General features: G+C 51.7%; 1 protein-coding gene across 9 annotated transcripts; it reads right to left on the reverse strand.

Moving 5' to 3' along the window:
* Positions 1-884: 884 nt before the first annotated feature.
* Positions 885-25,864, reverse strand: MFN2 (mitofusin 2). Of its 9 annotated transcripts, none has more exons than XM_012521207.3 (20): positions 25,016-25,400; positions 23,833-23,971; positions 23,360-23,444; positions 19,241-19,419; positions 15,897-16,032; positions 14,654-14,816; positions 13,890-14,014; positions 13,105-13,213; positions 12,886-12,993; positions 11,700-11,853; positions 11,391-11,458; positions 11,128-11,249; positions 9,626-9,752; positions 9,128-9,232; positions 8,741-8,843; positions 8,057-8,277; positions 7,256-7,411; positions 5,774-5,970; positions 4,811-4,945; positions 885-2,938 (listed from the first exon to the last, which is right to left on the reverse strand). In XM_012521207.3, the coding sequence occupies exons 4-20, from the start codon at positions 19,413-19,415 to the stop codon at positions 2,869-2,871; spliced, it is 2,274 nt and encodes a 757-aa protein (XP_012376661.1). In that variant the 5' UTR covers positions 19,416-19,419; positions 23,360-23,444; positions 23,833-23,971; positions 25,016-25,400; the 3' UTR covers positions 885-2,868. The 9 variants fall into 9 exon arrangements, with proteins under 9 accessions (XP_012376661.1, XP_058160374.1, XP_004482576.1 ...); XM_058304391.2 differs by having other exon boundaries at positions 25,135-25,343; XM_004482519.5 differs by having other exon boundaries at positions 23,833-23,879; positions 25,016-25,186.
* Positions 25,865-26,355: the final 491 nt, after the last annotated feature.

A 26,355-nucleotide genomic window follows, 5' to 3' on the forward strand; every position in this document is an offset into this window, starting at 1 on the left:
CCTGGAGGCACAGGTGCTGGCTGCTGTGGAGACATCTGGACTGGGAGAGCGTCGGGCAGGGGGAAGGCACCTTAAAGGCCCAGCAAGGAGCAGCTTGGCTGCAGCGGGGGCAGTGAGGGAGCGACTCTCCCCGAGGGAGTGGAATGGGGAGCGGTGTTTTGGCCAGAGAGTAACATTGTGGAAACTGATTTCCAAGGGTCACTCTGGCCGCTGCCTTGAAACAACTGTATGAGCACAAACGGAAGGAGGGAGACCAGTGGGGAGGCAGCCCATGGTGGTGATGGAGGCAGGCAAAGGACTCTGGGTCTAGAGTCGGTCTGAAGAGTAGAAACTCATGGACTAGCTGCAGCTCCCAGGACTGTGGAGTCCAGAACCGTGCCCCCAGTTGGTGGCTGGGACACAGGAAGGATGAAGATGCCACCAACACGTGGAGGCCTCAGGAGCAGACAGGAGGGGCGGGGCAGCATGGGTGGTGCTAAGTCAAGGTCGTATCAGCACGTGGACGGGCAGGGAGACTGATAAGACACCCTTACCCACACTGAGGGTGCTTCTAAAAAAAAGGAAAGGTCATTAGCAAATTCTCAGAAAACAACACGGGTGGACAGTCTGAGTCATTACTTTTATGTGAAAACAAATGGTTTGCAGTTATGGAGAAATCTGTAAAAAAAATCATTCTAGATTTCTTGGTCCTTAAAGATAAGTTATATCATCTGTTCTTCTGAGGGCGTCCAATTCCTTCCTACAGTAAAGAGGAAGCCCCAGGCAGGTTACACTGGGAACTTCCTCTTAACAAAGTTAAGGCCACTTCAAAATACAGCTTCTGAATTTGGTTATGTCAAGAAGTTTGTGCAAAAACAATAAACCAACAAGTCAGAGATCCCAGAAAGGTTTCCAACTACATTTTATTGTTTCCAATATTACCAGCAATGATACAGGAGTAATTGAGGCAAATACTATCGCCTTAAATAATCAGAGAGAAAACTCACTGTGTCAAGCACATCTTGAGCTCCAGCAAATGAACATAAAAAGAGAACAAAGTTAGCAGCATTCAATTAAAGTGCTTTTTGCCAAAGTTCTTTTGGAAAGGGTCTCTCCTCCCATGGTATAAATTTAATATTACTTATTGTGTAAGAAGCTCAAAACTGTTCATTCCCCATGGGCTACATTGCAAAAATTCATGTTTACTTATTTTAATTTTTTTTTCTTTTTTTAAAAAGAGCACAAAATTCATTGGAATTGTGTGACACACATCGTTCCTGGCACACGATGCGGTGACCACTACCCGAGCCTGGCAAGATGCTCAGAACAACCTCCCACCAGGTATCCACCTTGGCAGAGTCCATCATTTTGTTCCATGCAACAGGGTAGACTGAGGGCTTGACGGCAAGCAGGTAAGTGGAGAGGATGTCACCTGCCTGGCCACCAACTCACTTCTCGAAGCCAATGGCAGATGGACTCAAAACCCAGCAGGATAAAATTCCCATCTCCCCACCGGAAGCCCTGTCCTGTGGGGCTTGTTCCTAGGAAAGAAGGGCTGCCTGTTTTACCAGCAACTCCCTGACCGGCGTGTCATAGACTCTGTCACCCAGAGGCTGCTCTACCAGACAGCTAACACTGTGCAGACGGGACGTGGCCCCACTCTGACCAGTAACAACCCCAAAACTCAGCAACAGGAAGTTTTTCTCAAAGTCAACATGAGGACAAATGTGTACCAGTCAGAGGCTCTAGGGATCAGGAGAGGGTGGGAGGATGGGTGCTGGGTTTCCCACATTCTCTTGGCCAACTCCAGGCACTGACAGAGGAATTAGGTCCAATGATGGTCAAGGGCAGCAAGGGGTAGACAGGAAGGTGTCTCTAGGGCGCATAGCGAGTGGGGTGGGGGATCTCCAGCTCCACCAAACCTGCCTAGAGCAAGATCAAATGGGGGCCCGTTCTGCCCTGAAGCCATATTCTCTAGCCATCCTGGGTGGGGCCCACTCCCTTCAGCCTGCCGCCAAGGTCACTCACTTCCGCCATACATCCTTCTACTACATCCTTTAACAAATCTGAACCAAACCACCTTTAATCAATAAAACCAGACTAAATAGGCCAAGGGCTGAAACCAGAGAAGTGACGCTGACACAGTGGAAGGAAGGTCAAGCCCCCCCTCGCCATGGTAACCGTCTCCTGCTCTGATAGCATGGCGCCCATCGGACACGCTCTTCACATGCTGCTCTCCTGAAGCTGTTCTCAGCTTCCTCCGGCAAGTCTGTCCCACCCCTCGTGGCAGAGGGCCTGCTCAATCTAAACTCTCAGGAGTAACACCCCCACACACACACACAAACACAAGTACACACAGACTTGCCTGAAAGGCTCTATAAATGGGAAAAGTGAATGCCAAAGGGCCAAACTGACCCAGCCAGAAGTCCTGGGATGGAATCAGCCTTCCTGGAGCTATTTCTGAGGCAGTCTGGGAAGGAAATCCAACTACCCCCCAAAGGAGCCTCTCTCTGCAGATGTGCTGGGTGCAGAAAGGACAGGGATGGACCAGCAGGAGCTAGTGCTGGCCGGACCAAGGTGGGGTGTCTGACAGCCTTGGAGGCGTCAGTCAGCACTTGGCAATGCCAAGAGATTCAGAGACCTTGGCAAGTGATCAAATGATTTGCAATCAACGAAACTGATGGAGCAGACAAAAGACCCCACTTGAACTCCTTGGTACCATGCTGTCATTTGTCATCATTAAAAACAGTCTCCTGTGGGGGTATGAGGTGGAAGATTTTCCTGCAGCAGCAGGCAAAGGGGCGGGGGGGAAGTTAACTAGCATTTACGGGTGCTTTCAACTGTCATGGCGGCGGCCTCTCCATGCAGGCTCCAGCTCCTGGTCACCCACTATCTGCTGGGCTGCAGGTACTGGTGCGTGAACATGTTGAGTTCACTGTCCAACCAACCAGCTTTATTCCTGCAAAGACAGGGTTATTTGTTAGTGGAAACAGCTGACAACGGGTCATAGTACCCAGCGGGCCAAGCACTGCTCTAAAACTAGCTGACACGTATTCTCACTCAATCCTCTGAAAACTAATGAGGAAAATGAGGCCCAGAGAAGTTAAACAACTTCCTAAGGTCCCCTGGTTATTAAACAACAGAGCCCAGAAGCAGGCTTTTCTGACTCTCAAGCCTTGTGTTTGGTTTGTCCTGGGACCAAAGGCAAGTCCTCTAACTGTTGGGAACTCAGTTTCCCAACTTGTCCCTGTGGCTTACCAGAGGCAGCAGAGATGCCCCCACACCTCTCCACACCCCCTGGGATTTCCAGCGGAGGAGCACAGTGTGTCCCCAGGAGACGGTGGCCCCAAGGGGCAGGGAGGGGCTCGCCTTGCTCACTGCCAGGGCGGGAGGGGCACATCCGCAGGGATAAGGGAAGGGAAAGCCACTCCTCTGGCGAGGAGGTTGGAGCTGACACCCTTTGTGGCACCTCCCCTCTGGCTCTGACACCCAGCAGGCCTGCTGGCGTGAGGGTTGGGGTCAGGAAGTGCAGGATCCCCCTGCGCCGACGTTACTGAGGGCTGAGTGGGCTGCGGACTTTTGCGGTCAGCTCTGCAGCTGTGTCATGAAATCTTACCCCCAGTGAGACAGAGGCAAGTTAGGTGAGTTGCCCAAACAGGAGTGCCAGACTAGAGCCCAGGACACCTGGCTCCTTAGGTGACACTCTTCCCAGCCAACTGCTAACCGAAGCTCTGCATTATGACAGAGACGCCATGGAACTCTGGGTTCAAAATCCCAGCTCTGTTTTGGCAATGGATGGTAGTGCTGGTGGCATGACACTGTGAGGGTAACTAGCGCCACTGAATCATACACGTGAAAGCAGCTAAAATGGGAACTTTCGTGTTGTATATATATGCCACCATGATAAAAATTACAATACAAAGAATGGGCCCTAACACAAACTATGGCTCTCGTGAATGTAGTTATAGTAAAATTAGCTCGCCAATTGTAACTAATGTACCACACCAATGTAAAATGTTAATAATAAAGAAAATCGGGGGGTGGGGGGGTGGGGGGAATGTGGGAACTCTACTTTCTGCATGGTTTTTCTGTAAATCTAAAACTGCTCAAAACAAATAAAGTGAAAAAAACAAGAACAAAAAACATAAAATCCTTGGCCCTGCCAGTAGCCACCTAAGTCTCAAGCTTCCCTGGGGGTAAAACAGGTGAGCTGCGCCCTGCTGGGCTTAAGGGAAGGCGCTGAGGCGCAAGCAGGACGAGCTCGACACCCTGAGGACAGCAGACAACAGAGGAATCAGTGTGTAGCACGTCGGGGGCGCCAGGACCTGCTCGCCTGGAGGCTCTGACCGGCAGGCATATGCAATGGGGGATTCGACAAGCCACTTGATCTCTGGAGGCACAACTTTTCCACTGATAAAATGGAGGTGATGATGTGACCCTCAGGAGATGCTGAGGGTTGAGTAAAAATGGCAAGTGCCAGGCCGGAGGTGCTGTGTTGAGCTGTAGCACCAAGGGGCCATGATGCCGGGTGCCCTGCTGCTGCTGTCCCGACTGCAGGCGCATGCAGGGCAGGGCCTGTGACGCACTGGAGCTCTGACAGTGGCACTCATCTGGCACCCTGCAGGGACCCCGCAAACCACCACCACTGGGCTAAAAGTAGAGGGTCCCACTGTGTTGATGTTATCAGTGGGCTAAACATCATCATGAGAGAGCTAAATCCTGATCTGAGGTTTGTGTCTAGGCCCAAGAGAGCAGGACAAGAGCTGAGCTCCCAACATGCCTGACCTGCACACCAGAGCCCACCACCTCCAGCTGCCCCAGCCAGCCTCACCTGAGCAGTTTCGCTTTGCTCTGAAGTGAATTAAGAACTTCAATTTTCTTGTTCATGGCGGCAATTTCCTGCTCCAAGTTCTCCCGTGTGACATCGACTTGCTGGCACAAATGAGCAAAAGTCCCAGACAGTTCCCTAAGGGGGAGAGAGTTGGATCAACTGGGCCATGCAGCTGTTTGTGCTGGATGCGCTCGGGCCGAGTCAGGCCCACAGCAGGGTGGCAGCCAGGCCTGTCCACGCCCTACTGGTGGCTCGGCCGTGCGCCAGTCATGGTCTAGCAGAATATTCCCTACCTCCCACTGTGAGGGTAAACAATCACACAACAAAACAGTCACCGTCACCATGATGGGAGAGAGGACCCGAGCAGTGCACCTGGCTTGGGCATAAGAGACCAGGATTCAGATCCTGGCTCTACTGCTCATCAGCCAAGTGGCAGGGGACAAGCGACCCTCCTCAAGTCCCAGAATCCTCATTTTGAAGAAGCAGCTACCAATAAATATAACATCTATCTCATACAGTCCGGGGCAAAGAACACATTGGTGCACAATTCCTGGCAAAGGGCCTGCCGTGCTGCAAGAATAAGAGCTCACAGCCCCCAACCCCAAGATCGAGCAATGGACACCCACCAGGCCTAAGATGGGCCATGAATTATAGGATGAGACCGAGAATTTCAAAGCCCGAGGCATACCCTGAGCCCTCCAAAAACACCTTCCAAAAATCCTATGACTATCCCTTGCTCGTTTTCCCGTTTCCTCCTTCCTTGAGGCACCAGCCTTGAGACATAAGGTAAGCCGGAGGGTCCTCTTCCCATCCCTAGCTCTCAAAGCCAGCCCTGCGTGGAAAGTGCAGGACTTGCCGGCAGCTGCCGGGGCATGCAGTGCTGTTTCCCTAAGAGAGTTTCCCAGAGGGGACTGACTACACCGAGAGGGAAGCAGGCACTTGGGGCAGACAGGGCGCACTCACTGCTGGACTTGGTGGCTGCAGTTGGAGCCGGTGTAGCTGATGATGAGCTGCAGCTTCTCGCTGGCATACTCTACAAACTGGCGCTTGAACGCTCGTTCCTTGGCTTTGGTGGTCCAGGTGAGGCGCTCGTAGACATAGAGGAGGCCGTAGAGCCCAAACGAGAGGGCAATCAGCCGCCAGCCCACCGCCTTCCATACCTACAGAGGCCCAGAGGTCAGCCCAGAGCAGGGACACTCTGCGAAGCCCCTGCTCCTATCCTGGCTGGCCTGTCCCCACCAGGGCTTCTCCTGCAGCCCCAGCCAAGGAGCCTCCCGTTCCTACTTAGAGCACCTCTTCTCAGACATCTCCTTTGACCCCTGAGGCCAGAAGGGCAGGGCTCAGCTTTGTTTGGAAATGAAGAACACTTAAGAGTTCGGCACATGGCATGTCTTGTCCAAGGTGAGGGGCTCAGGACCACAATCACAGCTGCAAGGACAGAGTTCTTGAAAATAAATGCTGGTGTGTAATGAGTAACACCCCACTCTGGGGACAACGTTGACAAGGATTCTGCATATCGTTCCCCATGGCTCGCTTCTTTGGGTCTGGTTTGCAACAGTTTGGTTCAAGGTAGTGTGAGTCTGGTCAAAGAGCACTGGGCGTGGAGCCGGGAATCTCAGTTCCTGTGCTGGCTGCCACCCTGGCTGTGTCAAGTTTCTTTACCTGTTTCCTCACTCAAAATGGGCATCATGACCTATGCCCATTTCGCAGTGCTGTCTGGGTAAAAGGAGATACTGTGTGTGTGACGTAACCGTCAAGCCTTATTGTCTCAGCTGATGACCCTCTGCCAGGCCACGGTCTGTGAAAAAGGACCAGTGCATGTGTCGCCTGCAGTCCAGGGGCACAGGGGCCACAAGCTGGGGATGCAATTCTTGGCAATTTTCACTATGAGGACACCTGCCTCCACAGCCAAGAGTTGGGGAGCAGCCCCGTTGCAGAGAGGGCAGCCTGCAATCTCAGGCCTTTGGGTGGAAGGAAGTGCCATGGCAACCACTGGATGGAGAGGTGAGGGTTCAAGTCCTGCCCTGACCTCCTCACCTGCAAACGACAAACTCCTTGTTGCACTCACCTCTCTAGAACCTACGTTTGCCCACCCCTACCCACTCATGTAGCATAGGCTGATGGGAAAAAGCAGGGCTTGGCCTCAGATGGGGCAAGAGTTCAAAGTCTTGCTGTTTGTCTTGGACAAGTTACCCTCGCAGTTTTTCCTCTCTAAAATGGGAATGGTGCTTTCTAAATGTCATACTCATTGAGTGAGGCTTAAGTAAATAAACATACATTAAAGAGCTAAGGCTGCAGGTTCCACAGGATCACAGTGAAAAGCTGCCAGTGGGTGTGAAAGCACTTGGCTCACTGTCAAGTGCTTGGCCAATGCAGGGCCCACCGAAAGAATTGTGCCGCGCAGTCCCCCGCCCCTACCCATCCCAAACAGGGCATGTCACTGACCACTCCTCCAACAACGAGGATGCCCATGGAGGTCCTGGAGGTCAGGGAGGCCAGGCCAGTAACCATGGAAACCATGAGCTCTTCCTGGGTGAGTGAGCCCTGAGGCAGGGGGGGCATGCTGGGGTTGGCTGGTGTCAGAGGGACAGGGCGCTGGACCTAAAGAGAAACGGTGAGATAGTAAGAGCACAGCAGTCTCTTGCTCAATTGAACCCTCAGTGATTCTCATGCTGGTGGTGCTGGAACAGGGACACAGAGAGCAGCTCTTCAATTTCCAGAAAGCAAAATAGAGGAAAACAAGCCTTGCATGAGGCCAAGAAGAAATTAAGCTTCCTAACAGACCTGCCAGCTCAAAGGTGAGCATTGTGGGATACAGCGAACCATCTGCAGGAGCCACCTGGAATCCTTCAGCAGTTTACCAAAGTATAGATGTGTTCCAAGAGTGGTACATGCAGTACCACAAGTGGTATATGGATGGCTACTTTTCAAATATATTTTTAAATGCTATTATGTCAGTGGGTATTTTAAAAATTGTCTATATTTAACAGCTACATATTTTAATATGTGTTAGAAAAACTGTAGCAAGTGTTTGTAATTTCGTGAATCACCAATCTGTGAAATTACAAATTTCCTTTTGTAACTGGCTTCAGATGAGGCCAGGTTGGTTTGACTGTGGTAGGCCATGTGGGGATGCGCCCTGCCGCGGCTGTTGACCTCAGACACCCTGTCTGAGAACAACGGTTAGAGAGCCTGGAGGTGGGGCGCACTCTGTGAGGCTCCGGGGGGCGGGGTAACTTGGCTTGCCTGGTCGTTGTAGCCCATCAAGGCCCGACGGCTGTTCTTGGGCCCCAGGAACCTATTCACGAGCATGGTCCACCCGAGAGAGAAATGGAACTCGATGTCCTCCTGGAAGTCAGCACACAGCTTGTCACAGTTGAGGTCGTAGCTGAGGGAGAAGCACTGCCGAGGGACCAGCATGTCTATCTGACTCCGCATAGCCATGGGAAGAAGGGGTTTCAAGCCATCTGGGGGAAAGAATTGGGGAGAAGGCCCAGCAGCTCAATCCTGTGCCACATCAGCGCCACGCTGCAGGGATGAGGGCTGAGCCAGCTGGAGCCGGGATGCCAAGAGAAACCAGGCCCTGGAGGAGCGGGTCTGCGGGCCTCAGAGGGCCTGTCCCACGGAAGGCAGCCAGTTCTCCCCAGGAGTTTGCAGGTGGAAGCTGCAAACATGCACCACTTACGCCTTGTGGATTTGAGAAACAGGCCAAGTGTTCAGCCTAAAATAGCCCTGTGTGGTAGCACAGGATGGGTTCCCCAAGTCTGTTCTAGAATGAATTCATGACCTATACACAGAATCTGAAGGCACCAAGATGAATCATCATCAAAGATGACGGTAAAGAAAGGTCATTATTTCTTCAGAATGGCTTCTGAATCTGATCTTGGGCAGCCCCAGAGCCCCAGCTCCCAAGCTCCCCTGGGCGCTGACCTATCATCTCCTGCTGCATGGTTTGCAGGGAGCTGGTGATGGCCGTGGAGCAGCGGTCAGACATGTTCCGGCCCAGTCCTTCCTCTATATGGCGGTGCAGTTCCTACAACGAGAAGAGGGAGGTTAAGGGAGGCAGCACTTCCCTCAGGAGTTCTTTCCGGGAGCCAAAGGATGAGGAGATCCTAAGATGTCAGCCCTACGCCCACCAGGTGAACGTGGAAGGCGGAGTCAAGTATGGGTCTGGTTTCCCTGGCTTTCACTGCCACTGATGGGGGCCCCTGGCACAGACTGGCCAGGGAGAATCGCTGTCTGCAGGGCGATTCCTCCTGACAGCCAACAAGAAGGGGGAGTAACCATGTCATGAGCACCTGCTGCTTGATGACTCACATTCTTATAAACCTTGAGAACGACTGGAGAAGGATGGAAATCCATCTGGTACTCGTCCACCAGCACAGAGAGGCGCCTGATTTCCTCGGCCATTGCAGTCGATACCTACAGCAAAAGGACATGTGCTGTCAAGTACCAAGGAAGAATGCAGCTCATTTCTCACCCACCAAGAGCAACTGTAATAGACTATTATCCTGCCCCTCAAACCAGCAATTTCCTTAGCTAGCCTATAGAATTAAAGCTCTTCAAAGTAGAAAGGACCGTAAGGGACTGGCTGGTCAAATGCCAGTGTAAGAAATGGAGAAGGTGGCCCAGAGAAGGGGGACTTGCTCAGGGTCAAACAATCGAACAACAGAACACAAGAGAAGGCACCGGATTCTTGAGTCAAGACCCCACGAAGCCCCTAGAGAGGAGAATGCCTGCTTCTACACTTTTCCAGCACCTTGGACTCCCACTGAGTCCAAATCTCCCCCAAAATGCTTCCTGCTCCTTTCTCACCTGCCTTTCAACTTCCTCTGTAATCTGCTTAATTCGCAGCTTGTAGTCCTGTGCCAAGAGCTCCAGCTGTTTGTCGATAAACCGCAGCCGGTCCTGCCGCTCTTCGCGCATTTCTAGGCAGTAAACCCTGAGAACAAAGAGCACCCGTGAGAAGGTCCAGGCTCCTGCCTCAGCTGAGGGGTGAGGAGACACCAGGACACACCCAGAGCCCACCACTTTTTCTGGCTGGGGCAAGGCCAGAGGACCTGGGCAGTTTCCCACACATGCCAGGGGCATTTGGAGACGTTGTGGTGGTACGAGTGGGAAGGGGGCTTCTAGGGGCTTTAGAACAAGTTCTGCCAACAAATACAGGAAAAAATGCCCAACCTCACTAATAATCAGGGAAGTGAAATTTAAAGAGTTACAACTTTCTACCCAGAAGCCTGGCAAAAGCCATGAAGTACTGGTGATGGTGTGGGGAAATGGGAGTTCCTAATTTGCTGCTGGTGGGATGGTGAACAGGCACAGGTGCTCTAGAGAGCAACAAACTAAAACTGAGTAAAACTGAAAATGCCTATACCCTAAGGCAGAACAGTTCCACCTCTAGGAATTAATCCTAGAAAGACTCTTAAAAATGTCTGCAAGGGGACATAGGAACAGATGTTCACTCTGGTAGGGTTTGCAATAGAAAAATCTGAAATCTAAATATCAATCAATGGGAAAATGAGGTGGATTCACAATGGAATACTCTACAGCAGTTAAGGTTTATTAACTCCAACTACATGTATCAACAAGGATAAAGTGCAAAAACAATACTAAGTGGTAAGAAGAGTGAGATGCAGAATAAAAACTACACTGTGATGCTGTATCTGTACATTTAAAATATGGAATAGAATGTTATACATTCTTCAGGATTTCTGTAAAAAGTACTTTTTCGGTGGGTGATGAGACCACAACCAAGTTCATGGTAGCAGTTGCCTCTGAGGCATAGGCAGTGACAATGGGATGGGGCAGAAGACTCAAAGACCTTGTAAAAATGTGTTTCTTTTATTTTAACTTAAATATAAAGCAAATATTAACTGCCAATTCTGTGTGGTGGAAGCAAAGTGTTTTTATATTATTCTTTGTGGTTTTCTACATTTTAAATTTCTCAGCAATGACAAAAAGGAAAGTGTTCTGTTTAAGGCTTGGAGAATGGCTTCCAGCTACTGTGTTCAGCAAGGCACTGGAGCTCGAAGCCTCCAGCACGGACGTGTAGGAGCGGTGCTCAGTGGTTCGTGCCACACAGGCAGGCCAGGGCAAGCGGGCACTAACACTCTCCCCACTAGGCTGCTCTTTGCGGCTCTAACATGGTCTGGAGGCTGATGGAAAGGGCCCTGAACAAAAGCCCAGAGCCTGAGCTCTGCCCTCAGGGATCTGCCCCTGGGCAAGTCCTGGCCACCCACATAAGGGTTAGACATGATGGTTTTTCGGCACATATACACACACACACACAGACACCATCCATGGGCTCAGGTTCTCACCGCTGCTCCTGAGCCGCGACGTGCAGGGAGTCCATGATGAGGCGAACTGCCTCTGCAATCTGCTTGGCCCGGACCGTGTGCTGCTCAAATTTGGTCTTCACTGCAGACTGGGAAATGCACTCCTGGAACAGATGAGGCGGTGAGGCAGACAGGCACTGCCTGGGGCCCCCAGTGAGGGCCCGGCCCTGGCTTTCATGGGGAGACACAGCTGCTGAGAGCTGGGGGAGGCACGGAGGCAAAGACACCAGAATCAAAGGGCTCACCTCAAATCTCCGCTCAAAGTTCTGAAACTCAAACATCCTCACTTGAAAGCCTTCTGCAAGGGCGCCCCCTAGGAGAATCACACTGCATTAGGCAGAAAGTGGTTTAGCAGCAGAGGAACGCGATGACGCCACCCAAAGCCAGCCCCGACTGGGAACTGTGTTATCAGTCACAGGCTGGAAAGCAAAGAGCTTCTCACGCAAGGTTCTCATCATTTCCTTCTCAGAACGATTTTCAACTGCCTGACTGATTTTAAGACCAAACGTCTTGAAATATCAGGGAGAGGGAAAGCTTTCTGTCCCCATCATCACCTCCTTCAGGCATGCCCTGGGCCTTCTGGATCCTGGCATTGAGCACCTCCTTGGCAGACACAAAGAAGATGCGGTCCCCGGCCTGGGCGCGGTCCACCACGCCCAGCTCGTCCACCAGGAAGCTGGTACAGCGCTCCATGTGCTGCCGCCGCACCTGGGCCAAGCAAATGGGTGTGTGTGACCAAGGTGGGGGGCGGGGGACCCCTCCTGATGGAGCCCACAGCCCACGACTGCCTTTTTTTTTTTAAGAACCAATATCATGGGGCCTTCTTTGTATATCCTCCCAAAGGATATTTTATGCATATACAAGCAGAATGTTTAAGCATTCCCCTGCCTTCTGTCAGTGTCTATGCAATGTTTCACTTCGGTGCTCCAGAAGGAAAGGATCCTGGGAGACAGGAAACCTGGGCTCTACACTGACCAGCCAGGGTTCCAGGGCCTCGTTTATAAAAAGAGCAGACACCAAAAAGAGCAGAAACTTCCTTCTAGCTCTAATGTCCTAGGGTTCTATTTATAGAACTTAAAAACAACAACAGTCCCTGGTGGACACCTGCCACATGGGAGGCACTTTTCCAAATGTAGCAATTACATCCTCAACAACTCTATTTATGACATACATCTCACAGGTGAGGAAATCAGATTACCAAAAGGTTAAGTGATTCACCCAGGCCACGTGGATGTTGAACTCTGGCCTGCTCACAAGAGTCTCTATGACCCATAATACAACCAACCTGTTTCTCCTTTTCCCTTCATTCCACACCTAAGTTAAGAGTAGTGAGCTGTCAGTAAGAACCAGCTATTCTTTGCTCCTCTTTCAAGCTTCTCTCCTGGACATCTTCCTAAAGCTTAGCCTGTTCTGCATTGATAAATTCCTTATGGACCAAAACAAGCATCTGGCCCCAAACAAGGATGCGCCATGAACATGGTGATTTTCAGATTTTCAGATAAGTATGAAAGCCGCTCAGAGAAGGGATCGGGCTGGTCAGTGGGTGGGAGAAGGGAAAGGACTGTTTCTAGAGCAGTCAGGAGACACCAGTAACCCTGAGGGACACTGGGGAAATCTTTGGCGATAAAATTAATGTGGGGAAGTCACCAGACCTGAGGAGGCCAAGAAGGGGGCAATCCGGCCCATGAAGACAGGGCTCACGCGGGCAGCATCCCCAAACTGCCAAGCAGAGGCACCCACCTCCTCCATGTACTCGGGCTCCGAGGCGGATGCATCCCAGCGGTTGTTCAGGATGAAGATGTTTGGGCGGGAGAGGCGCTCGCTCACCTTGTGGAAGAACTGCTTCTCCTAGACAAGGGGGCGAGCCCCAGTGGAGGAGAGGCTGGGCCCGCCAAGGCCCCGCCAGCCCCAGGCCCAACAGGGTCCCCAGAGGGTGGGGGAGGGCAGAGGAGCGGTTACCGTCTGCATTAGGGTGGACTCTGAGTTGGCCACCAGCACGAACACATCAGCATCCAGGCAAAACTTGTCAATCCAGCTGTCCAGCTCTGTGGTGACATCAATCCCTGGGCTAAAGGGGCCGGGGTAAACCAGCATTGGCAGGCACCCAGAACAGGGGCCTACTTTGTCTGCTTTGAGAAGACTCGGGATTTGGAAGGCAGCCGAGCAAGGCAGAGAAAGGCAGGAAGGAAGCGAAATCAGGCCTGGCCCTTACGAGGGCTATTTTTCCCTTTCATTTTTATAGCCTTCCAGATTTGCCAAAAATGTGTTTTTTACTATGTCCATCTGTCACTTAACAATGTGTCACTTTACTTTGGGAATAGACTTTTAAGGTAGACTTCTGTATTTATGTGAAACCAGTAAATGCTATAGGACTATATTTTATTTGGTATAGTGTCAACCTGTCCACCAAGCAGGGGCAAGGCGTCCCTTCAACAGACATAAAATAAACCACTGCACCCCAGCACCCCCCACCCTCAAGACACATACTAATGGGCTGAAGTTAAGAATCTTCCCAAACTTTGAGCATTCCTCCTACGCCTTTTACAGACCATCCCTGGGGCATCTTCAGGACACTGACTGATGGGTACAGTGACTAGACCCTGGAGGAAACTCCAAGAGGCAAGAAGCATCTGTTAAGCCAGGGTGACAGGTGGCAATAGCGAAGCACAGCAAGGACCAGCTCAGGAGGTGAAAAGCTGGTATGTTCCCAGTTTGGTCCCCTCGGCAGGCAGCCACCCACCTACCTGTCCATCAGCACGAGGTCATCCTTCAGCAGCGAGCACTTGGAGTTGGGCCACATCACGCTCACCAGGCTGCCGGCATGGAGCTGCTCATCTTGGTGGAGGGCATGGGCCAGCTGGTTCACAGTCTGATGGGGGAGGAGGGAGAGGAAGAGCCACCCTGCCAGGAGGGTTCCCCCACCTGGCCCTTGAGACTGCTGCAGTTGTTACCCTTCTACCTTCCAGCTCACAGATGAAAGGTTAAGAGTTGTGAGTTGTCAGAATCAACTATTCTTTGCTCTTTTAGCTTCTCCTCTGGCCGTCTTCCTAAAGCTGAGCCTGTCTGGCATCAAGCAATTCCTTATGAATCAGAGTGAGCATGTGGCCCCTGACAAGGATGCAGAAGCCTCTCAGAAAAATCAAAGTCTACAAGCCACTAGCTGATATGTCAGAACCACAGAGCGAACGCAGGAATCACTTCCTGGAAACATTCCAAGGAAAAGCGAGGCAGAGAGCAGTAGAACGACCTGCTAAGTGATACACGAGGAACCAAAGCGTCCTCATGCTTGGCTGTCCACACTTCGGACCCTCTCTAAACCTCTCTCTCATCCTCAAAAACGTTTTGTCTGAAGCAGGCTTTCCCATATTCCGCCCACAGGGAGGCCTGGTCCTCTCCTGAGTTGGGGTCAGTCCTGCACAACAGACTTGACTGGCCAGCGTGCGCAGGGCTAAGGGCGGGCCTGGCCCCCTACTCTGCCCCAATGCCCTCCCCCCGCCAGCATCCTCACCTTGACGCTCCTCTTCTCCTCCGAGCCCTCGGTGAGGAGGAAAGCCTCGTGGCCATCTGTGCCCCCCACCCGCAGGAAGCAATTGGTGGTGTGGCCGATTCCCGAGGGCAGAACTTTGTCCCAGAGCATGGCATTGATGACGGTGCTTTTCCCATTGCTTGTCCTGGGTAGAAATGATGGCTGTCAGTGAAAGGACAGTATCTGAGATTGTGGCTTTCACAATGGAGGGATTAGCCTGGAAGGCCAAAGTCTTGTTCTCGGCAGTGTCACCAATGCTCAGAATGGTGCCCGGAGAGCCACACAGCAGGCACTTCATGTTTACTAAAAAGGAGGCATAAACACCTCTGCATCTGTGTCCAGGCTGTGCTCCTGGTTCATCACATCAAACCCAGGCTGGAAGGCCGCAGAGCGCAAAGCCAGCACACGGACACTCAAACTGCCCTTGAGTAATCTGGCCAACGACCAGAAGCCCTTGGATCACGTGTGCAGACTGTGTCTGGAGGATAACCCACTCCTCTGCTCCCTGAAACCACAGACTCATCCCTAAGGGTTCTCCTCGGTCTTTACTGAGCAAAATGCCCTGATGTCCTTGGCTCCCACACAGGGCCTGCTTTGTTGCTCTCTTCCCATCATGCTCCTTCCCAAAGAGGCAGCCCCAGCACCTAACTTCCTAGCAAAAGGGAAGACTGCTTTAGCATGCTTGTCTCTCATGCCCCTTTCCTGGCCTGGTTCTTGAAAACAGCTCTGCTTGGCAGACTCATCGCTCTGGATTTTAGAGCTTCCAGTCTGTACCAAACACGGTCTCCCTCGTTCTGAGTGTGAGGCGTCCCAGCTCACGTCGCTCCCTTCGCAGCTACAAGGCCTTATCTGCACCCAGTGAAACATGTAGGCTGTAAGCTCACCCCCGTGAGCCACACCCCGAGGGAGGACAGAGAAATGACAGCCCAGAGGAGCAGGGGCCGCACCCGAGGGCATGGTCCTCAGGGTCTGGACTCGGCACGGCGCCTGTTCCTTGTGCCAACTGTGCGTTTAGCATCCAACCTGTCTGGGGGCTTTTCCCGCCCTGTGCGGGATTTTAATTATTTAAGGTGTCTACTAGACCTCAGAGGGTAACGAGAAGGATTGTGGATCAAGTCAAAGGGCATGTCAGCTGTTGCCTGCCTTGGGGTGGTCAGACTGTGACTCTGTACAGACCTCCCTCCTGCCCAGCCAGGAAGAAGCTGTGGGGGCTTCACAGACTCACCGGCCAAAAAAAGCCACTTTCATGTGCCGCCGGGCCAGCACCTCGCCGATGCCCCTCACTTTCGACAGGTAGCCTTTAACGTCCAGGACCTGCTCCTCCGTCGTGACAGGGTCCAGCTCTGCATTCCTGTGGGTGTCTGGAGGTGGGAATTGAAAACTGGTCACCCTATGGTCGAAGGGGTCCCACAGTCACAGACTGGAAGGGACAGAGTCTGGCCTTGCTCTCCCAAACCACTGTCCACACCATGCTCCTGCTGTCACCAGGCCAATGGTCCAGAGTCGCTCCTGTGGCTTAGCACCGTGGGGCTGAATGGGCAGGCTCGGGAGCAGGACCACCTGGCTGCCGGTGGCGGCTCTCACTGCTGCCTCACTTTGTGACCTCAGGCAAATGACCTTTCTGGGTCCTGTTTTCCTTGTCCTAAAATGGAGATAACTGTATCTACCTCAGGCCATTGTTGAGGATTAAATAAATTAAAACTATGTTAACTGCTGCCTTTTACTCCTGTATTTTTCACTAAACAAATACTTACAAAGCTTTTACTACATGCCAGGCACTACTCTAATTGCTTTTCAAATAGTCTGGCTTAGTCCTTCCTGTTAACACATCACATGGTTAATAGCGGACAGAGCAGGCGTGAGCGTAGGTGCCCGGCTTGGTGCTCTTAACCACTCTGTGATCTCACCTTCGGGGTCTGGCCCTGCTCTCAGCCTCGTCTCTTGCCACCCCCGCCTCACACTCCACTGTCACCATGCCCCCAACGCATGCCTGGACTTTGCTCACTGCTGCCTGAAACCACACACACAGCACACTCCCTGCCCCCGAAGTCGGCAATGCCTTGGGGCTTGGCTCACTCCCACTTAGCCTCAGGTCTGTCTGGACAGCACAGCCTCCAGCACGCTTTCCCTGATCACCCCACCACACCACCCCGAGTTAGGGCTCCCTTGTTGGAGTGCAATGGCACCCTATACTTCTTTCACCTCGGCACTTCTTCACCATAGTGAAGGGTCTAGCTTAGTCACCTGTGTCATCTACCATGCCAGGGCGAAACGGTCCGATGCCCAGCACCCAGCGCAGTGCCAGGCACCCACCAGGGGTTCAAATGGTTGCTAACGAATGGACACTGGGTCACTGCACTGATTTTACCCAACGCCCTTGACAGGCAGGTGGACAACTATCATGGATGGGAGCAACTGAGGCCAGCTCACCCTCCAGCCCAGGCAGGTGCCCAGCTGGGAGGAGGTAGGGGTCTGGCTCCTGCAGACTCCTGAGCATCCAGAGCACAACCAGGTACTTCAGAGATTGCCCGGCCAACTCCCCACACGGCTGGTGCCATGGGAGGAAACGGCCAAGCCGACAAAGCTTCCCCACACCTGCTGGTCACCCCACCCCAGGCCCATCCACATTCCTCCTTCATAGGGCACATGGGTGACTGGATGACCACAGGGTAGCCCTGGGACTGCCTCTCAGGGGAAGCCACCTCTCAGGCCTGCGGCTACGTTTAAAAGCAGCAGCAACAGCCTGACAGCGTCTTGACACCCACCCACTAGGAACAGTCCCTGGGCAGTGAGCGGCCCCTCCTCTCTCATGCATATCTCAGAATCACTCCAGCTCTTTCTCTTTCACTCCACCAATAGGGAAGGTCTCGTATTTTCACAAAAAAGAAATAAAGCAGCTGTTTCTGATGCTAGCATATAAATGCCTACACTAAGCACATGTCCATCCACAGCATCATGAGTAAGTGACTCAGAGCATCCCAGGAAGTGGCCTTGGGCTCCAGTGGGCAGCGACCTGGTCTGCCACACCTGTCTACCCAGGGCTTGGCGTGGTGCCCGGCATGCCGGTGCTGCGGCTATATAAGTGTGTAATGAATTAGAGTAATTTCAACCACCCACCTTGTAACTTTAAAATGTGTATTTTCTTATTCAACAAATATTTAGGGAGCACCTTCTCTTGTGCCAAGCACTAAGCTAAAGGCAGGGTATAGTCTGTGACCAGATATAGTCCCTTTGTTTAAAGGGAGCGTAGCAGTTTGACATAATTGATGAATTCCAAAAAGAAGTATTGGATTATGCTTGTAATCTGATCTGTACTTGGGCATGACTGAGTTATGATTAGGGCATTGAGTCTCTACCCCTAGGTGGGTGGGGACTCACAGATAAAAGGCATGGCAAGAACAGAGTTGAGGGTTTCTAATATTGAGAGTTTTGATGTTGGAATTTGATGCTGAAAACTTATACTGGAGCCCGGGGAAGTCAGCACACAGAGGAAAGAGAAACCAGCCCCAGGAAGGAAGGAACCTTAAACCCAGAGAAAAGCAAGCCCCAGGAATGTAGGATCCCAGGAAGCCAGAACCCTCGCTGACATCAGCAGCCATCTTGCTCCAAAAAGACTTTGGTGAGGGAAGTAACTTATGCTTTATGATCTGGTATCTGTAAGCTCCTACCCCAAATAAATACCCTTTATAAAAACCAACCAATTCCTGGTATTTTGCATCAGGACCCCTTTGGCTGACTAACACAGGACCCTTCTGCAGAAGCCTGACATACTAAACAGTCAGAGGCCAAGCTGCTTGGCTGAAGGCAAAGTGCAGAGAGAAGTTATGTCCCACTTCAGCCAGGGGTTGACCGGAATTTGAAAATCCCCGATGTTGCCTACACCCCTATTTCATAAATGAGGAAACTGAAGAGAGGTAAGACTCAGCTATGGGGTCTTCAGAGACCATCTCAGGAGCTGGAGCCAAGGTGTGCCTTGTAGAAAGGGAGCCTGAGAAGCCACCAGCCAGAGTTGGTGCTCAGGTCAAGGGGGCCCAGGAAGCAGTCCTTCTCTGCCAACAGAGCTGGGCTCAAGTTAGCAACTAGCGGAGAAGGCAGAGGTGACTTCACTGTCCTCTCACCAATCTAAAAACATCAGAGCGAGCACTCCCTGCTCAGGGTAACTGACAGCCGGCCTGTGTCCAGTATTAACGGCAGCCAGAACTGGGCCAAAGAAAACACCTGGGCTTTGGAGTCAGAGACGCCTGGGTAAAGTCCAGCAGTCACTTTCCTGCCATGGAACAACTCTCAAAACTTCCATCTCCTCGCCTTTCATACGGGGATACGGTCCACCCACCCCTCACGATAAGTGAAGCAGAACACATGGACTCCTTCCCGGGTCGTTTCCTTGCTTTCCTTACCTAATCTCCCCCGGCCCCCATTCCACGTGATTCTAAGAGTAGAGCATCGCTGAGGGCAATGATCATCTGGGCCCAGGGTCCCTAAGAGCAGGGCCGTGCCTCCTTACCCCCAAATCCTGCTAAATAAATGTCCTGACAGACGTGAGCCTGGTTGAGCAGGTGCCCGACTCACCTTCAAGGAAGGTGGCACTCTCCTGGATGTAGGCCCCCAGTTGCTCAAAGATGCCATTGATCTTCTTCTTGGCAGTGACAAAGTGCTTGAGTGGGGAAGCATTCACCTCAGCCATGTGTCTCTTATCCTTCTTGACTGTGACAATGGAGTTGCATCGAGAGAAGAGCAAGGACATTGCGCTACAAGAGAAGACAACGTGAGCAAACCCAGGACCGTGCCATCTTGGGACATTCTGCTAGGGGTAGGCCAGGGTATGGTGGGGGAACTGGGACCAGCTCTAGGGATGGTGAGGTAAGAAACAGCATCTCAAGGTGAGGTAAGAAACAGGAAGAAACCTCCTGGGACACGTGGGCCACACTCTACCTCACCTGGCATGGGCACTCAGCAGACTGAGCCGGGGCCCTGGGTTCAGGCCTAGTGCAGGCAGTTCCTGCCTGTTGAACAGTGACAGCCCCTGCCTTCCCCTCCTCGGTGAGAGGTGGGAGGATCTGTGAGATAACATGTAGCGCAGCCCTCTTCTGAGTCTTAGGCTGAAAAGCCTGGCCAAAATCTATACATCACCACCCCCCCAAGAAAGTGCTGAAATATGAAAGCACTGACAGCAAAGTCACACTCAGGATCAATGACTCCCACTGCCCTTCCCTGGCCACCCCAATGGCTCCTAACTCTTGACAGGACTTTTTTTTTCAGTGAGTGGCAACAGGGAAGGGTAAAGTGAGGGAGAACTACTTCTGTGATTTAAAACGTTTGTCTCAAGATATGTGCACTGAAGGAAATTTGAAAAATAAAGGAAAACTAACCATAACCTCATCATTCTGTGATAAAAAAAACTGTTAACATTTTATCCTCACAGACTATTTTCTGTATTAAAAATCTTTCTTGCTCTCACTCACATCTTAATAACTGATTTTTTTCACATAGCAATATCATGTTAGAGGCTGTGAAACTTAACTCCAAAGTCCAAGAAATCTTGGTCAAAGGTCAAAAGAGGCAGACATGTCAGGGGTGACACCCAGATGTCACTGGGAATCTCCAGGTCCCGGCCAGGCCCCTCTCCAGAGTTCCCACCATGGAGAGAACTACTTTCCCAGCAAAGCCCTCAAGTCCAGGGAGGTCAAAGGAAAAAGGTCCCTTCCAAGGAGGAGGGGGTGGTGTGTGCAGCTGTGAGCCTATCTGGTTCTTCTCGCTCCCAAACATAAGTAAATTCCTGTCTGGTCACACCCTCCCCAGCCACCCTAATCAACACTCCACTCTCTCTAGCGGGGAAATGAGAAGGCATTGCTCATGACTGAGCACAAATCAGCAACTTCCAAAGGGTGCCAAAGGGTGTTGAACAAGTTTACGAGAGAGAAGGAACTTCTGGAAAGAGTACTTGAGGAGTGAATGCCAAACTGGCTTTTAGGAACTAACCAAACTAACCACTCCCAGAGAGTGGGTGGACAGAGACCCACAGGAAGGTGCGAGCCCACATCTGCCCAAACCTACAGATTATTTTGCCACTTTCTTGATTTCTAGGGAGACGGGAGAGGGAAATGACCCTATTTCCATTTCTCTATTCCTCTTCAGTCTAATACCACAACAGTGAGAGATGTTGTCTTAGCAAAGAGGACACATATCAAGAGATTAAGTCAGAGAAACGGTACAACTCAGAGAAGGGAAACTGGGAAGAAAATGACATTCTGGCTCCTTCAAAGCAGAAAGGAAAGTACCGTGAAACAAGGCCTTGTGTGGTCCAGCAGACTAAAGCCAACTCTTGCAGGAACAGGGCATGCAAGCAGTAGAGGGAAGCCCCCCACAGAGAGGCAAAGGGGACTGGGACGAGGCATGACGCAGAATTGTAGATGATGGATTTGGGACTGTGAATGATCTATTTACAGGCTGAATAAACCTGAGCATGTTCTTTAATCTCAGAACCTTGGTTTCCTCATGTGTACAAGCATGATACCAGGTAGAGGGCGAGAAGACAAAAGATGATGCAAGCAATGTGCTTAGCACAAAGTAAGAGCTAAAAGGTAGTTTTATGCTTTATTTTGAAAAGCATTAATAATAATAAACATCCAAGACTCTCATCCAAATGCCCAGTCTTCAGGGAAGAGCAGAGAAAACTCCACCAGCACACCCAAGGCTCTCCCACCACTGCCATGGGATAAGTAAATAAGTCTGCTCAGAGGTGAGGATTAGTAGTGCCAGACCCAGAAGTGACTTGCTAGCAGGCAGGAAGCTCCCTGAAATTAGCTGGGCTTTTGGAAGCAGGAGTTTTTAATTTCTTTTTCTTTTTTTTTTTTTTAAAGATTTATTTATTTATTTAATTTCCCCCCCTCCCCTGGTTGTCTGTTCTTGGTGTCTATTTGCTGCGTCTTGTTTCTTTGTCCGCTTCTGTTGTCGTCAGCGGCACGGGAAGTGTGGGCGGCGCCATTCCTGGGCAGGCTGCTCTTTCTTTTCACGCTGGGCGGCTTTTCCTCACGGGCGCACTCCTGGCGCACGCGGGGGACACCCTTGCGTGGCACGGCACTCCTTGCGCGCATCAGCACTGCGCATGGCCAGCTCCACACGGGTCAAGGAGGCCCGGGGTTTGAACCGCGGACCTCCCATGTGGTAGACGGACGCCCTAACCACTGGGCCAAAGTCCGTTTCCCAGAGTTTTTAACTTCTAACCAGTTTGCAAGTCCAAAGGAAATGGAACCAAAAGCATTAATTTTTTAATGTGCAAGATTCAAATACATGCATTATTGTAAGAGCTTAGGGTTCAAGGTTACAAGGTCTGCTGGGAGTTCAGCCGGTCAAGGAGCTGGCCTCTGCTCTCAACACTTACCCAGCCTGTAGCTGAATGCCCCCAATCACCTGTGTGGCACCTACTGCCAACCCTCGAAACTGATTTCCCTGGCTCTGCAAATTCCCAAGCTGAGATTCTGTTTGCATTGCACATACTTCTTTCAGCCTGGAATCCTCCTTCCTTTTTCATCCATTCAGCACACTCCTATCTGTCCTTCTTAGACCCAACTCAAGTGTCACCCCCTTGGTGAAGCCTTCCTTGACTTCTCTATGGAGGACAGACTTTTGATGTTAACCTATGAGTTTCCTGAGAGCCAGGCTTTGACCCACAGCAGGTGCCCAATGCCTAAGGGAATACCCCACCAAGGGGCTACCATCTTACCCTTCTGTCCCTGGAATACACAAATCTACTTTTTTCTTAAAAAACAGCTTCTGCCTGAGCGTCTGTTTCTTTCCATTGGAACCCAGGGTGTCAAGAGCATTGAGGACACCTCTCAGATGCCGGGATTTAATCCTTCCAAAGAGCAAACTGGACATATGCAGAAAAACAAAGCGCCAACACTGTAAAATACACAGAAACCAAGATAGGGCCCCACTGTCTCAGGGCTTTGCCTGCTGGCTTCCTATCTTTCCAGAGTGGCAGGAGGCAACTGGGTTCCTCTTCCTCCTCTGGAAAGCCCTGATAGACCCTACTTCCCTGCAGGACTGGATGCAGACATGTGTGGCCCAGCCCCAAGAAGAGCAGGGCCAAAAAATCCAACTAATAGCAGCTACACACTAAGCAGCATGCTTAGAGCTCCTATGACTGCCTCAAAGTGCTCTTGAGATCAAGGTTTCCGATAGTTTAAGGCTGCATTTCCCAAGGGGTGGTTCCCCACCCAATGTTCCATGTAAAAAGGGTTCTATGGTAGAACCAATTTATGAAACACCAGGTTACTGCTGCCCTGCCCTGCTCTACTGGAGTTCAGTAAAGGCTTTGGGAAGGCCTGTTGTAAAGACTTAACTATACTTAACGCAGCATTTCACAAGATTTTTTGATGAAGAAACCCTACTGTATAACTACCTTTACAATCTTGAGACTCACACTTTGGAAGAACCCTTATCCATCCTGGTTGTCCCCTATTGCCACTCCCAAAAAAAAGGACCAGCGCACAGTATTAGCCTAAGACCAGAATCAAACCCAATTCTAAACTGGAACTGCTACTGATACTCCAAGATAATAAAAAACTTTCCCTCAACCTGGAGGGGTAGTTGAGAAGTATTAGATATTTTGGGGGCAGTAGCAAAATCACTCCAAGGTGTGTCTGGAAACCAAGCACAGTCTCTGAATCCACACCACCTCCTTACCCAGTTTTATGTACAGCAACTCCTAGCAGGGAAAAGAAAATGGATCCACCGATCGTCTGCTGCAACAACTGGAACAGAGGAGAAGCTGGGAAATTGAAACAAAAGAGTGTACAGGGTGAAGAGAGCCAAGCAGACTCTTAGATGAGCAATGATAAGGAGCCAGCCTCTGCTGGGCAGAAAGGAGGAGGAGGAGAGCCAGCATAGCAGAGAAGACCAAGCAAGGGAGATAGAGACTCATTCTTCAGGGAGCCCAGAAAATCCCAGCCACTTTCTGACTTGCCAATCTTTAAAACAACGGCAACCAGTGAAATTGTCTATGAAAGTTTATACAAAGGAAACACACACGTTTTCCCCAGCACGAGTTAGAAAACTCCATTTCTATGTAAGGAGACCTGCTGCTGGTTGGCCAGTAGAGCATAATCCTTTCCACTCAACCCAGATCCAAGGTGCCAGAAGTCACAGCTACTACTTACTTTGTGGGTGGTGGGAGGCCTTCACAGGGTGAGCATCATGGACATGGCTGGAGTCAAAGAGACAAAACGAATCTGAGTTCTCCTCTGGCTGAACTCAGATTGAGGTTGGTTGATTGTTCTGACTCCACCAATCCCCTAACTTGTTGGAAAGGAAAAGAGAGATGTCAACAAGCAGTAGAAAAACTAGTTTGTAAAACTTGTCTAAGTGGTTTCAAGTCAAATAAAATCATCCCTGAAGGGAGCTTACTCATTGGGGAGCTGAGCTGGCACGTGAGGCAGTGTCCTGGGGGAAAACACAACACAGAGGTGTGTACAAACATGTGCTCAGTCACGTGCTGCTGAAAGGCCCCAGGGAGATCCCTGCAGGGGTCCTGGTAATGACACATCCAGAGGAGTGAAGAAAGAGGGAGCAGAAGTAGGACAAGGACTAGGCTTGCAGACTGGAATGGAGGACTAGAGATGGGGCAAATGGAGGCTCAGAATTGCTTAAAAAGTGTTTACACTGGCTGGTAAGTGGCCAAGCTGGGAGCCCTAGATACCAACACCCTTGACTCCAAAGTTCACGTTTTCAAATACAAGGGGTGGGAAGGGTGAGATCAGAGCCCTTTTCTGGATGGAGGGAAAGAGAGAAGACTGAGCTCTCGCCTCCCACTCCCGGGTTCAGTTCCGGTGCCTCCAAAAGAAAAAAGTAAGCAGACAATGAGCAAGAAAAGAAGGAGGGCAAACAACGAGCAAACAGACGTGGGAGCCATGGGGGCGGGGGCAATGAAGGACTACAAGAAGAGAGGGGAACGGGCAGTTTTGACTTCATGCATCCAAATAGCTATGTATCCATCATTATCTATATGGCTGACCCAGTGCTAGGTCTTAGGGATAAATAGCAGTCCCTGCCGTCGAAGGGCTTATAGTTCAGTGATGAGTCCTAGTAAATCGACAACTGTAAGATAACGCCATAAGCGTCCAAAATGGGGAAGCAGGGTACGGTGGTGGATTGCTGAGTAAATCCTGGCAGAATGAAGAGGACAGGATGAGAAAGGGCAGGGGTGGAATGTGGCCTTGAAGGCTAGGAAGGCGGGGACCAGGGGGAGCCTCAGAGGACTCCACACCCCACGCCGGCGTCCCGCCCCCTACTCTCAAGGCCGCGGAGAGCCCGGGGCCGAGGCCGGAGCGAGGGGACGCCCACCTGTCGGATCGCGAGCCCCCGGGGCCCCCAGCGTCCCCCTGGGTCACGCTGGGCTGTGCAGGACTTCTCTTGGCTAGGCCGGGCCGGTCTCCGCTACCCTGGCACGCTCGCCCTCTCACCTTCACCTTCCCGGCCTTGCGGCGGCCATCATGCCCATGACGTCACCAGAGCGCGCCACCCGGGAAGGGGCGGGAGGAGGCAGGGGAGGATGCGCGCGCACCAGCCGCCGCAGGTTTACAGCGCTGGCCGGGTTGAGCTCCGGGCTCGAGGAAGCGACTCTACTACCTCTTATGCGACAGGGGACTTGCGGCTCAGCGCCTCCGAAGGCGACTTAGCGCACTGGTCACCGCCAGAGCGTCCCAAGCCGATGACCTGTAGGCCTTCCGGACTCGCGCTGCATCACGGGAGCTGTAGTTCCGGCTGGGTGCCGAGCTGGGCGGGGGAGAGCGGGGCGGGGCTTCCAGCTGTCAAGGGGCTAAAAACCACAAGGGCTAGACGAGAGGTTCCCGCTCTTTCGTTTGCGCGCCCCAGAGCCGGATCCCAAGGCTTCTGGCAGCTCTGAGGTCCAAACTTGAATTTTACAATTTTTGAGAAGCGCTCTCAAGAGATTACGGCCATTAAGATGAGATAGAGGGAAACGGACTTGGCCCAGTGGTTAGGGCATCCGTCTATCACATGGGAGGTCCGCGGTTCAAACCCCGGGCCTCCTTGACCCGTGTGGAGCTGGCCCATGCGCAGTGCTGATGCGCGCAAGGAGTGCTGCGCCACGCAGGGGTGTCCCCCGCATAGGGGAGCCCCATGCGCAAGGAGTGCGCCCCGTAAGGAGAGCCGCCCAGCGAAAGAAAGTGCAGCCTGCCCAGGAATGGCACCGCCCACAGTTCCCGTGCCGCTGACAACAACAGAAGAGGACAAAGAAACAAGACGCAGCAAATAGACACCAGACACCGAGAACAGACAACCGGGGGAGGGGGGGAAATAAAATAAAATAAATAAATCTTAAAAAAAAAAACCCTAAGAAACACAAGCATATGTACTTGTAGATGCACAGACCAGCGCAGGCAGGACACCCATGGAAGAGATTAGCCATGGTCACTTTTGGGGAGAGGAACTGGGCGGCTGGGGGTGAGGGATGGGAGAGAGATCACGATTTGTGCAGTTTCAATTTAGTGGGCCGATTAAAAAACAAAACAATAAAGTTAAAAATCTTTAACACATACGCACAACCCCTGAAGGACTCCAACTGCCTCCTGGATAAAGTCCTAACTCTCCTTCACCTGGGAAAACAGGCCTTGCCAATGTGACCCCTCCTCTCCACTCCCCCCAGCCAGGCTGCCTCATCT

The sequence above is a fragment of the Dasypus novemcinctus genome, chromosome 9 (assembly GCF_030445035.2).
Source record: "Dasypus novemcinctus isolate mDasNov1 chromosome 9, mDasNov1.1.hap2, whole genome shotgun sequence".
Taxonomy (NCBI): Eukaryota; Metazoa; Chordata; class Mammalia; order Cingulata; family Dasypodidae; genus Dasypus; species Dasypus novemcinctus.